The sequence below is a fragment of the Protopterus annectens genome, chromosome 7.part1 (assembly GCF_019279795.1).
Source record: "Protopterus annectens isolate FY-2018-M chromosome 7.part1, PAN1.0, whole genome shotgun sequence".
Lineage (NCBI taxonomy): Eukaryota > Metazoa > Chordata > Ceratodontiformes > Protopteridae > Protopterus > Protopterus annectens.
This window is the reverse complement of record NC_056740.1, coordinates 57,894,836-57,909,490: the sequence shown is the minus strand read 5'-3', so window position 1 is coordinate 57,909,490 and position 14,655 is coordinate 57,894,836. Positions and strand designations below refer to the sequence as shown.

At 35.7% G+C, this 14,655-nt stretch overlaps 1 protein-coding gene across 1 annotated transcript in view; it reads right to left on the bottom strand.

Moving 5' to 3' along the window:
* KBTBD12 (kelch repeat and BTB domain containing 12) overlaps positions 1-14,655 on the bottom strand; it is a 1,334,674-nt gene that overhangs the window by 937,305 nt on the left and 382,714 nt on the right. Inside the window, exon 3 of the mRNA XM_044078545.1 lies at positions 12,875-13,145. Within this exon, the coding sequence (XP_043934480.1) occupies positions 12,875-13,145 (271 nt within the window). The remainder of the gene's footprint in view (positions 1-12,874; positions 13,146-14,655) is intronic.

The following is a 14,655-nucleotide window of genomic DNA, read 5'->3' as shown; positions in this document are numbered from 1 at the left end:
TTAGCCAAAGACCTTCTGTGTTAGCCCGTACTTCAGAAAAGTCAGGAGGTTGGCTGTCAGGCATAGAGCAAGCTGTGAGAAAACATATTCTAATGCTGGTAAAACATGGAGGAGGTGGGAGTCGGGGGGGGGGGGGGTTGGGCAGCTGCAGGTTGAAGAAAATCCAGTTATAATAAATCATATATGTGTTGGGATATTGAAATTTCAATTTGTTCCCGCTGAAACAATACTTCTATTTTGGAAATATTTCCAGAAAAAAGATAACTATTCATAGGGGCTCTGTAATATCAAGCACAAAAATGGTACAGCGAGTAGTAAAGTGGAGAGTGGAATTACAAAAGCAACAGCAACAAAAAAGTATTCTCTCCACAACGTCGAACCTAACACAATTTATTAAAATGACAACGCTTTTGGATATACAAACAATCCTTCCTCAGTGTCTTACAAAAATTAAAAGCTCAAGCTAGTATTTATAGTAAAAACATGTGACACAGCCATTAATTAGATAGGGTGAACACCCAATTTTTAAAGAAACAGAAATAGCAAAAATAACAACAGGTAAACACATATACTTAATTTCTTCTTAATTTTCCTTTGTTTATTTTTCAAGACAGGTTTCAAAGTAACCTGCTTGTTTAATCCTGGACCCTTATCAGCTTGAAGCCTAACTATCCATTCATATTCCTTGGTGTCCACAATGTTATTATGGTCACCATGCCTAATATCGGAGTAGACTATGGACATAACGCTAAAATCAAATTCATGTTCAACACCCATCTGGTAAATGTGACAAGCAAGTGAATTACTACAAACATTCCTATGGATCTCTGACCTATGTTCAATAATTCTATCCTTTAATCGCCTAGTTGATTTTCCCACATAAAAACCTAGGCACTTTTTACATGTCACAAGATATATAATGCTAGAAGTATTACATGTTGCTGTACAGTGAAAAATAAACTTTCTACTACTATTAGGATGTATAAATTCAGGACACAAATTAATACTATAACAGCAAGAACAATTATAGCACGGAAATGTACCTATTCTATTAAATTCACTGCCTTGCACTTTATTCAAAGCAAAATCCTTATAACTTAACAAGAGTTTTAAATTGTTACAATTCCTATAGCTAAACAGAGGTTGTTCCAGAAGCCAATTTTCATGGCCAGGTATAGATTTTAAAATAAACCAATTCTTTCTAATAACATTCTCAACAGTTTTACTAATTCTACTGTACGTCATTAGGTATCTAAGTGGTTGAGCCTTGCTACGATTATTAACATTAAGGTCTTCTTGAGCAGAAAAATAAGGTTTAGCAAGAAAATCCCTATGCTCCAACGCTTCCCTCCTAGCTGTCTCAATTTCTGTTGCACTATAGCCCCTCTCCAAAATGTTTTCAGACAACGCCTGCATCTGAGTATTACATACATCCAATTCAGTACTGAGTCTACCGACTCTCAAGTATTGACTCTTTAAAATACTTTTAAATGCTCTCCCTGCATGCATACTTCTCTTATGAAGATATTTATTAATCTGAACATCCTTTCTATAAACACTAGTTTGTATCCCATGTTCAGTATTCAAGAGTTGTATGCCCAAACAACTCAGGGACTGCGCAGAAAATTGCATCTCAAATTTAAGAAAATTAACAGTGTTATTCAAATACATAAGAAAATTATGTAAATCTTGTGGTGCACCCTCCCAAATCAGAAAAACGTCATCCACAAAACGCTTAAAAATGGGATCTTATCATCACATACACAAAATTATCTTCCCACTTACTTAGGGTCAGATTTGCATAAGTATTGGCTACAGCCATACCCATAGCAGTCCCTGATACCTGCTGGTATATTTGCTTGTTAAATATAAATACATTATTTTTGAACACCAAGTCCAAGAGTTCACAAATAGTTTTAGAATCCCTACCATTATCAGGGCAATGCTCATTCAACATTTGTCTAATGTTATCAATTTCATAAGCATTCGGGATGACAGTAAATAAAGATTTTATATCTAAAGTAACTATCAAAAACTCATGAGATACACATCCATCATACCAATTGTAAAGTTGGGAGAGAAAGTCACCACTATCCTTGATATAACTAGGAACAAATTTAAGAAATTCCTTTAGCTTGGACTGGAGATAGGTTGATATTGCTTCATTTATCCAACCACTGCTAGAGACAATAGGCCTCACTGGAGGTTGTTTAACTGACTTATGGATCTTCGGGAGTCCATATAAAACATGAATGGTGGGACAGAGTACAGTCAAATAGTGAAATATTTCATGACTAATATCCATCATCTGAAGATCATACAAAGACATATTTATTCTACCAATTATACTAACTCCCTATTACCAATAATCTTAAAAATACACTCATCATTTAAAAGATCCATCATCGAGCATATATACTGCTCCGTATCAATAATGACAATTGCTCCCCCCTTATCCACTTCCTTTACAATAATTTGTGTATTACTCTGTAAGATTTTTAAAGCTTCATGCTCCAAATGGGTTAGATTATGATATCTATGTCTGAAAGTAGTATCATATAACTCCCGTATCTGTTCTTCACATAAAGCATTAAATACTGAAATAACAGGGTCACCTACTGGGATAAAGGTACTAGTTCTCCGTAATTGATTCCCTGTGTTATCAGCGCTATTGCAATAAATATTTTTCAAATTCAAGTTCCTAGAAAATAAACCCAAATCAGTGACAGCCTTAACAACATCATCCACAGATGAGGGAATGAACTTAATACCACGTGATAGTAACGATAATTCAAACTCAGTAAGCTGGTATGTAGAGAGGTTAACAACAGATGGTCGTATTTCCTTAGTACTTATATCAGTTGATTCATCAGTAGGAACCACATCTAAAAAATGGTTAGCCCCTTCTTCAATATTACTATGCTGTAAGGTTACATGAGTCTCTAAGCCAGATACATATATATCAGTTGCCCCACCATTATCATTAGTTAACACACGATCAACAGTATTATTCATATCATTAGAAATGCAATCATCATTCAACATTTTAAGACGAATAAACGTTTCCATAACACTGGAATCATTCCTTATATGACCATAGTTATTTGATACAGAAGCGATATGCATACCCAAAAGTTCAACAGTCGAAGCAGAACACAAAGTATTCTCTAATTGTGGTGCAGCAATGTTAGTAGTAGCTGAAATTTCACAGTATTTTGCCGTTCACATGCTCTGCTCCTTGTTGTTGGGCCCTTAGATCTACCCCTTGATCTGGAATGCTGTTGCAACCTGTTGTACTCCCGAGGTATTAGTTTCTCCAGTAACTGGATACTGAACCCTTGTGCAGCCTCCAAAAAACTTTCTTTGGTTGGTTTTCACCTCGTTTAGCTGGTGAACGCTGTTCCATAGCCGCTGATGGAATGTTAGTCACTTTAGGGCGTACTGACATAGCAGGAGCATGTGTAGAAGAAGCAGGCAGATCATTAGGCACAGTAGAGTAATTTCCAACTGGAATTAAATTAGTCTCAGGCAAACAATCACTGGAAGTGGCATTATGATCATATGAATTATTTCTATTATTGGTGGAGGTTATACCGCCATTATTATGAGGTGCTTTTGGCCAATTGAAAATATGACAGTTATTAAAGTCATTTATAACACGCTGTAACTTTCTTTTCTTGGTTACTTCTAAATGTTTGTCAAGTACATCAAGTCTCCCCAGCATTGCATCATATAAGGAGATATTGTTGTTGAAAGTAGGCATCCCAGTTAGTTGTTTCTCTAGCTCATTAATCTCAGTACATAACTCAGTCTCTCTAGGTATAAAAAATTCATTCATCAAACGCATGTAATCTAATCCAAGCTTGATATTAAGTTCTTGCCATTTTTTCAATAACTCAGGGTAGGTATTACCAAAAGAGGGCATGTTCAGAACATGTAGCCCTCTCGGTACAATACCTAACTCTGAATAAACATTGAAGCTAAATTGTTGCCACTGTAATTTTTTGAAGCTTTTAACTTTAGTCTCCAAAGACCTAGTTAGCAACAAAAAATCATTTGTCTCACCTCCCATAACAGGTGCATTGACCATTTCTCTGCCCATAAAAGCAGTATGTCCAAGTAACGGACTCTCTCTCTGTAAGAGTCCATGTAGTGTACGAACAACAAGAGAGTTCTCCACAGGCTGTGTCATAGTAAAATCAATAGAAAATGGCAATACGACATCCACAAGTTCTCACCAACAAAAGATAAGTTCAAGCACAAAAATGGTAGAGTGAGTAGTAAAGTGGAGAGTGGAATTACAAAAGCAACAGCAACAAAAAAGTATTCTCTCCACAACGTCGAACCAAACGCAATTTATTAAAATGACAAAGCTTTCGGATATACAAACAATCCTTCCTCAATGTCTTACAAAAATTAAAAGCTCAAGCTGGTATTTATAGTAAAAACATGTGACACAGCCATTAATTAGATAGGGTAAACACTCAATTTTTAAAGAAATAGAAATAGCAAAAATAACAACAGGCGTACACATATACTTAATTTCTTCTTAATTTTCCTTTGTTTATTTTTTAAGACAGGTTTCAAAGTAACCTGCTTGCTTAATCCTGGACCCTTATCGGCTTGAAGCCTAACTATCCATTCATATTCCTTGGTGTCCACAATGTTATTATGCTCACCATGCCTAATATCGGAGTAGACTATGGACATAACTCTAAAATCAAATTAATGTTCAACACCCATCTGGGAAATGTGGCAAGCAAGTGAATTACTACAAACATTCCTACAGATCTCTGACCTATGTTCAATAATTCTATCCTTTAATCGCCTAGTTGATTTTCCCACATAAAAACCTAGGCACTTTTTACATGTCACAAGATATATAATGCTAGAAGTATTACATGTTGCTGTACAGTGAAAAATAAACTTTCTACCACTATTAGGATGTATAAATTCAGGACACGTATTAATACTATTACAGCAAGAACACTTATAGCACGGAAATGTACCTATTCTATTAAATTCACTGCCTTGCACTTTATTGAAAGCAAAATCCTTATAACATAACAAGTATTTTAAATTGCTACAATTCCTATAGCTAAACAGAGGTTGTTCGGGAAGCCAATTTTCATGGCCAGGTATAGATTTTAAAATAAACCAATTCTTTCTAATAACATTCTCAACAGTTTTACTTATTCTACTGTATGTCATTAGGTATCTAAGGGGTTGAGCCTTGATACGATTATTAACATTAAGGTCTTCTTGAGCAGAAAAATAAGGTTTAGCAAGGGAATCCCTATGCTCCAACACTTCCCTCCTAGCTGTCTCAATTTCTGTTGCACTATAGCCCCTCTCCAAAAAGTTTTCAGACAACTCCTGCATCTGAGTATTACATACATCCAATTCAGTATTGAGTCTACTGACTCTCAAGTATTGACTCTTTAAAATACTTTTAAATGCTCTCCCTGCATGCATACTTCTCTTATGAAGATATTTATTAACCTGAACATCCTTCCTATAAACACTAGTTTGTATCCCATGTTCAGTATTCAAGAGTTGTATGTCCAAAAAACTCAGGGACTGTGCAGAAAATTGCATCTCAAATTTAAGAAAATCAATAGTGTTATTCAAATACATAAGAAAATTATGTAAATCTTGTGGTGTACCCTCCCAAATCAGAAAAATGTCATCCACAAAACGCTTAAAAATGGGATCTTATCAGCATATGGGTTGCTCATCTCATACACAAAATTCTCTTCCCACTTACTTAGGGTCAGATTTGCATAACTATTGGCTACAGCCATACCCATAGCAGTCCCTGATACCTGGTGGTATATTTGTTTGCTAAAAATAAATACATTATTCTCTAACACCAAGTCCAAGGTTGGGAGGTGCACCACAACATTTACATAATTTTCTTATGTAATTGAATAACACTGTTGATTTTCTTATATTTGAGATGCAGTTTTCTGCGCAGTCCCTGAGTTTTTTGGACACACAACTCTTGAATACTGAACATGGGATACAAACTAGTGTTTATAGGAAGGATGTTCAGGTTAATAAATATCTTCATAAGAGAAGTATGCATGCATGGAAAGCATTTAAAAGTATTTTAAAGAGTCAATACTTGAGAGTCAGTAGACTCAATACTGAATTAGATGTATGTAATACTCAGATGCAGGAGTTGTCTGAAAACATTTTGGAGAGGGGCTATAGTGCAACAGAAATTGAGACAGCTAGGAGGGAAGCGTTGGTGCATAGGGATTCTCTTACTAAACCTTATTTTTCTGCTCAAGAAGACCTTAATGTTAATAATCGTAGCAAGGCTCAACCTCTTAGATACCTAATGACGTATGGTAGAATTAGTAAAACTGTTGAGAATGTTATTAGAAAGAATTGGTTTATTTTAAAAGCTATACCTGGCCATGAAAATTGGCTTCCTGAACAACCTCTGTTTAGCTATAGAAATTATAGCAATTTAAAATACTTGTTATGTTATAAGAATTTTGCTCTGAATAAAGTGCAAGGCAGTGAATTTAATAGATTAGGTACATTTCCGTGCTATAATTGTTCTTACTGTAATAGTATTAATTCGTGTCCTGAATTTATACATTCTTATAGTGGTAGAAAGTTTATTTTTCACTGTATAGCAACATGTAATACTTCTAGCATTACATATCTTGCGACATGTAAAAAGTGCCTAGGTTTTTATGTGGGAAAATCAACTAGGCGATTAAAGGATAGAATTATTGAACATAGGTCAGAGATCCGTAGGAATGTTTGTAGTAATTCACTTGCTTGTCACATTTCCCAGATGGGTGTTGAACATGAATTTGATTTTAGAGTTATGTCCATAGTCTACTCCGATATTAGGCGTGGTGATCATAATAACATTGTGGACACGAAGGAATATGAATGGATAGTTAGGCTTCAAGCCGATAAGGGTCCAGGATCAAACAAGCAGGTTACTTTGAAACCTGTCTTGAAAAATAAACAAAGGAAAATTAAGAAGAAATGAAGTATATGTGTATACCTGCTGTTATATTTTCTATTTCAGTTTCTTTAAAAATTGGGTGTTCACCCTATCTAATTAATGGCTGTGTCACATGTTTTTACTATAAATACTAGCTTGAGCTTTTAATTTTTGTAAGACACTGAGGAAGGATTGTTTGTATATCTAAAAGCTTTGTCATTTTAATAAATTGTGTTTGGTTCGACGTTGTGGAGAGAATACTTTTTTGTTGCTGTTGCTTTTGTAATTCCACTCTCCACTTTACTACTCATTCTACAATTTTTGTGCTTGAACTTATCTTTTGTTGGTGAGAACTTGTGGATGTCATATTGCCATTTTCTATTGATTTTACTATGACACAGCCTGTGGAGAACTCTCTTGTTGTTCGCACACTACATGGACTCTTACGGAGAGAGAGAATCCGTTACTTGGACATACTGCTTCTATGGGCAGAGAAATGGTCAATGCACCTGTTATGGGAGGTAAGACAAACGTTTTTTTGTTGCGAACTAGGTCTTTGGAGACTAAGGTTAAAAGCTTCAAAAAATTACAGTGGCAACGATTAAGCTTCAATGCTTATTTAGAGTTAGGTATTGTACATAGAGGGCTATGTGTTCTGAACATGCCCTCTTTTGGTGATACCTTCCCTGAGTTATTGAAAAAATGGCAAGAACTTAATATCAAACTTGGATTATATTACATGCGTTCTAACTGGGATGCCTACTTTCAACAACAATATCCCCTTATATGATGCAATGCAGGGGAGACTTGATGTACTTGACATACAATTAGAAGCAACCAAGAAAAGAAAGTTACAACGTGATATAAATGACTTTAATAACTGTCATATTTTCAATTGGCCAAAAGCACCTCATAATAATGGAGGTATAACCTCCACCAATAATAGAAATAATTCACATGATCATAATGATACTTCCAGTGATTGTTTGCCTGAGACTAATTTGATTCCAGTTGGAAATGACTCTACTGTGTCTATTGATCTGCCTGCTCCTTCTTCTACGCATGCTCCTGCTATGTCAGTACTCCCTAAAGTGACTAACATTTCATCAGTGGCTATGGAACAGCATTCGCCAGCTAAACGAGGTGAAAACCAACCAAAGAAAAGTTTTTTGGAGGCTGCACAAGGGTTCAGTATCCAGTTACCAGAGAAACTAATACCTCAGGAGTACAACAGGTTGCAACAGCATTCCAGATCAAGGGGTAGATCCAAGGGCCCAACAACAAGGAGCAGAGCACACGAACAGTAAAATGCTGTGAAATTTCAGCTACTACTAACATTGCTGCACCACAAGCAGAGAATACTTTGTGTTCTGCTTCGACTGTTGGACTTTTGGGTATGCCTGTTGCTTCTGTATCAAATAACTATGGTCACATAAGGAATGATTCCAATGTTATGGAAATGTTTATTCCTCTTGAAATGTTGAATGATGATTGCATTTCTAATGATATGAATAATACTGTTGATCGTGTGTTAACTAATGATAATGGTGGGGCAACTGATATATATGTATCTGGCTTAGAGACTCATGTAACCTTACAGAATAGTAATATTGAAGAAGGGGCTAACCATTTTTTAGATGTGGTTCCTACTGATGAAGCAACTGATATAAGTATTGGAGCATGAAGCTTTAAAAACCTTACAGAGTAATACACAAATGATTATAAAGGAAGCGGGTAAGGGGGGAGCAATTGTCATTATGGATACGGAGCAGTATATATGCTCGATGATGGATCTTTTAAATGATGAGTGTACTTTTAAGATTATTGGTAATAGGGAATTAGATAGTATAACTGGTAGAATTAATATGGCTTTGTATGATCTTCAGATGATGAATGATATTAGTCTTGAAATATTTCACTATTTGACTGTACCCTGTCCCACCATTCCTGTTTTATATGGACTCCCGAAGATCCATAAGTCAGTTGAACAACCTCCAATGAGACCTATTGTCTCTAGCAGTGGTTGGATAACTGAAACAATATCAGTCTCTCTCCAGTCCAAGCTAAAGGAATATCTTAAATTTGTTCCTAGTTATATCAAGGATAGTGGTGACTTTCTCTCCCAACTTTACATTTGGTATGATGGATGTGTATCTCATGAGTTTTTGACGGCTACTTTAGATATAAAATCTTTATTTACTGTCATCCCGAATGCTTATGGAATTGATAACATTAGACAAATATTGAATGAGCATTGCCCTGATAATGCTAGGGATTCTGAAACTATTTGTGAACTCTTGGACCTGGTGTTAGAGAATAATGTATTTATTTTTAACAAACAAATATACCACCAGGTATCAAGGACTGCTATAGGTACAGCTGTAGCCAATGCTTATGCAAATCTGCCCCTAAGTAAGTGGGATGAGAATTTTGTGTATGGGATGAGCAACCCAAATGCTGATAAGATCCCATTTTTAAGCGTTTTGTGGATGACATTTTTCTGATTTGGGTGGGTGCACCACAAGATTCACATAATTTTCTTATGTATTTGAATAACACTGCTGAGTTTCTTAAATTTGAGATGCAATTTTCTGCGCAGTCCCTGAGTTTTTTGCACATACAACTCTTGAATACTGAACATGGGATACAAACTAGTGTTGACAGGAAGGATGTTCAGGTTAATAAATATTTTCATAAGAGAAGTATGCATACATGGAAAACATTTAAAAGTATTTTAAAGAGTCAATACTTGAGAGTCAGTAGACTCAGTACTGAATTGGATGTATGTAATACTCAAATGCAGGAGTTGTCTGAAAACTTTTTGGAGAGCGGCTATAGTGCAACAGAAATTGAGACAGCTAGGAGGGAAGCGTTGGAGCATAGGGATTCTCATGCTAAACCTTATTTTTCTGCTCAAGAAGACCTTAATATTAATAATCGTAGCAAGGCTCAACCCCTTAGATACCTAATGACGTACTGTAGAATTAGTAAAAATGCTGAGAATGTTATTAGAAAGAATTGGTTTATTTTAAAATTTATACCTGGCCTTGAAAATAGGCTTCCAGAACAACCTCAGTTTAGCTATAGGAATTGTACCAATTTAAAACGCTTGTTATGTTATAAGGATTTTGCTTTGAATAACGTGCAAAGCAGTGAATTTAATGCATTTTCGTGCTATAATTGTTCTTGCTGTAATAGTATTAATTCGTGTCCTGAATTTATACATCCTAATGGTGGTAGAAAGTGTATTTTTCACTGTACAGGAACATGTAATACTTCTAGCATTATATATCTTGCGACATGTAAAAAGTGCCTAGGTTTTTATGTGGGAAAATCAACTAGACAAATAAAGGATAGAATTACTGAACATATTGTTATTTTTGCTATTTCTGTTTCTTTAAAAATTGGGTGTTCACCCTATCTAATTAATGGCTGTGTCACATGTTTTTACTATAAATACTAGCTTGAGCTTTTAATTTTGTTTGTATATCCGAAAGCTTTGTCATTTTAATGAATTGTGTTTGGTTCGACGTTGTGGCTCTGTAATATCTCCATCTTCAAAATTACCAAAAATGCCTAAAAATTAACAGGCAAAATGTCCTCTCAATCCTATCTCCATTATTTTAACTTGGAATCAGTATTAGAAACAAAGGTAATTCTTTAGGAATAAGAATTTAAACAATTCTGTGTCTTTCTTTTTGTAGGACATCCCCCCCCCCCCCCCCCACAAACAAATGGCTCAAGGTAGGGACATTAGCCTGGTATCAAGCATGTAAGCCCAGTTATGTAGTAAAACATCTTCCTCCTCCAAGACCAACACTGGACTCCTTAACAGCCGCAAAGGACATGCCTAATCCCTGGTCCTTAGTGCCTTATTGAGGATCTACACCAGAAGGATCCAATGAAAAAGATTTGTGGTCTGAGGAACCAGCTTTGGCCACAACAGAATCACCCATCTGCATCTGATGTAGAGAAGAAGCCTGCTTAACAGACAAAGGCTCCCTAGAATTTTTCTTTTTCTTGTGGATGGTGGAGGGAAGAACCAAAGACAGGTATCTTGCTTCATGGTTCATCCTAAAAAATAGCCTGAAATGCAGCTAGCAGAGCCTGAATGAATCAGTAAACTTCCAGGCAGAAAAACTAACTGATACTAAAAAATAATTTAGAAACACCTGCCAAAAACACTTTTAACAGCCCTAAACTAGAGAAGTTTATATACCTAGGTAAAGATACTCCGTACAAGTGATTTTTTTAATACGTTTTCCTTAAAAAAAGTCAAAGACAAAGGAAAATGAGTTTTCTGACAAAAATGTTTTGTAACAATCCAAAAATGTATATGTCTTAGCCAAAATAAACACTTATTTTAAGAAATAAAATCCATTCTTAAAGTACAAGTTTTTATGGAAGCTTTTCCCCAGAAGGGTACTTATCTACCTGTCTTCAAGAAGAACTAATCGACCACTGATCCCTCTAAGACAGCAAGAGAAGCACACTTCACTGGCGAGAAAGTTCTACAGTTGATGCCCAACCACTGATTTTACATGGTTCTCTTCAATCCCTTCAACAGTTGGGGCATGTGGAAGGTAAGCTACGGGTTTGAATAGTGGCTGATTGCCACATCCTTGACAGGATACAACCCCATACAGCTCAAGCTACTGCAACAGTAATCTAATGCTGAACATTTTCAGCTAACATCTCCCTTACATTAAGTGATCATTACTATGCAGTTTGGTTAAGTTCAGCCCGACTCAGCAGGTAATTTTGTCCTTAGCCAGAAACTAAAACATTTCCTGCATAATACAGTCTCAAAATAATTAGTTAATAATTTAACACAATTTGAACTAAAATAAAAATAAGGTATATGAAACATTCCTCTTAGTTTTCTGTAACCCTGATCAGCTGACAGCAGTACAAAAAAAAATTCTGATATCAATCTGGAGACTTCAGCATGCTTTTCCTTCATATTAAGTGATCAATTAGCATTGCAGTGTGGTCCAGTTCTTCCTACAGTTAGCAAAAACAATAAGAGCTAAAACAGAAGTACAAGCACTATTCCAGGAGTCTGGACGCCTAAAGAGCGAATGGCAACATCCGCAAATCTTTTCCTCAGGGAAAAAATTCACGGGCCATACACAAAAAACACAAACTTCTCCACCATGGGGCACTGTGTCCCCCACACCCCCCCCTAACTAAATATACCAACTCTGAGATCACTCTACGTTGGGAAGAAGACAATTCCTGATAACGGCCAACTGAATTTTTCCCGAGGAAAAAATTCGAGGACATGGCTGTTTGCGTTTTACAGCATTTGCTCTTTAGGTGTCAATGATTATATGTTCGAAGAAAAGTCTCTTTGAGCATATAATATACAACCCTATTCCAGTAGTTCTTTCTGCCTCTCATTTCAGTTAACACAACAGGCAATTCTCTGATATTAATCTGAGGATATCAGTAATTATGCCACTGGCCAGTAAGCTAACACCTTCTTGCATAATACATAGTAAAAAGCAACTAGTAAATCCAAGATGCCACCTTAAAATGGAAATAAAATAAAATTGATGATAACCTACAAAATAACAACACAACTTTTACACCTTTTCTGTCTCAGTACAGCTTACAACAATAAACAGTCTTCTGTTATCAGTTAGTGAACACTTTAAATCCAGCATAATGGTGTATAGCAGAAATCAGTTCCATAATTCATGATGTGTACTTCCTCAGATTAAAAAAAAAATTGCCTTGGAAAGAAACTCTTTTCTGTTTGCAGTATGCAACTTCAGGAAGGATATAAACTTTTGCAAAAAGACTTAAAGCTAACAAGATGTGAAATGTTATACATATCTGGAGTGTTAGTAACAACAACAGCAAGAATCTAAGTGAGTGGTTTGTAAGAATTTTTACCTGTGGTGTCCATCCTCCTGTCACATATATTTTATCATTCAGAGTAACTGCAGTGTGGCAAGCCAGTGGTATTGGTAATGGTGATACATTTCTCCAACTGTTGAGCTCCATGGAATATTTTTCAACACAGTTAGTGATCATATACTGATTCTTAATTTTCATTTGTCCTCCCAGAAGGTACAGGTCATTCTGAACACACGACAAGGCATAACACTCTCTATATTCAGCAGAACACAATTTCTCCCAGAACTGACTTCCTCTTACATGGTACCTAAAAAAGAAACATGTCTATTAGGCCCATATGATCATGTCTGAAACATACAGTTTTTTTTTGGTGTAGTTCTGTCCCCGGTGATTACACTTGTGGATGTTCTCACTGTACTTCTTAAACTTTCCTGACCTTCTTCCTCTCCTTGCTTTTCCACACTGTTACATAAAAGTTTTACTAGTTCTCATCTATGGCCACTGCATTTTCACTGATACATTCAATAACATACTTTGCTAAATTTAGATGTTCAGTAAGGAAAAAGATGCCAACAAATGAAAATACAGCCATTCAAATGCTAGCTTCTGATTTAGAACAGCAAGGTATTCTGAGGAAGGTCTAATTTATTTAAGAAATATCAGCACACTAACTGATCACAGTAACTGAGTTCTATGAAAGTTGAATGCACACCTCAAAAGATCTGTATTCCTCTAAAACCTGATCAAAAGTCTGGAATGAGAGATCAGTCAATGTTTTCAAGCAGTAGCTGTATGACACTTATATTCTATAATGTTTTTTACATTTTGATGGATTTCACAATACCTGCAAATTATGTCACAGATTTTGTGTTCCAATATGCTCCTAATCAAGTTCACTTTCAAATTCTGGACCATTTTAATTTTACTGTGAAAGAAAAAAGTCAAAGAACTTGTCTATACATGTACACATGGTTTGATCTAACAAACAGACCACATAAATTTCATGCTGATTCAGAGAACGTAGAATCTATTTTATTTGCATGTTATTTATATTCACCAAGTAAACCAATGTCAGGAAAGCTATAACAAGGTCATCTTTTTTACATGGGAGACCAGGGGAACAGTACATTCTAGCAGTAACTTAAACAGTACATTAGTACATAGAGTCTATCAGCATTATAAAGCAATATATTAAAAGTACATATTACACAGAATGGAATACTACTGCCAAGAAAATATTTAATTAATTTACGTCTAAGAAGATTCCTAAATAAATGTTTGCCTTTTTGACAGGCTGCTGTTTTATGCTGCATTCTCTTTTTCTCTAGTCAGTCCTCTGTTTCACTAGATCATTTTTGGCTGGACCATCTGTTATGCCAGAATTACAATCCTGCTCCTTTTAAGAACTTGTAGAGGCAGATAAAAATAGAAGTTACGTACTCACCATAACATTCCATCTGTGTTGTCCATTTTCATTCTTCCTCAACAAATAGGTTTGAATCTGGTCCTCAGATCTGACACAGTTTCTTTTTTACAGCTTGTGGATACTTCAAGCTCTCAAACTCCTCTAATACACATAATGCAGCAGTCTCCTTCTTTCCCCAGATTTTGTTTGCTGCTCTTTATTGTATAAAGCAATGAAATTAAAGCTTTTACATTGAAAGTCACCATCTGGAGCTCAAACAACAGGAACTTTGCTTCCTATAATATATAGTGCTTAAAGGTTTTGGAAGGCCAGACCAAATTTGTTATAAACAAAAGAGATGCAATTGGTTACCCATTTTGATGAAGTTACATTGGTAACTGGTTCTCTCAAT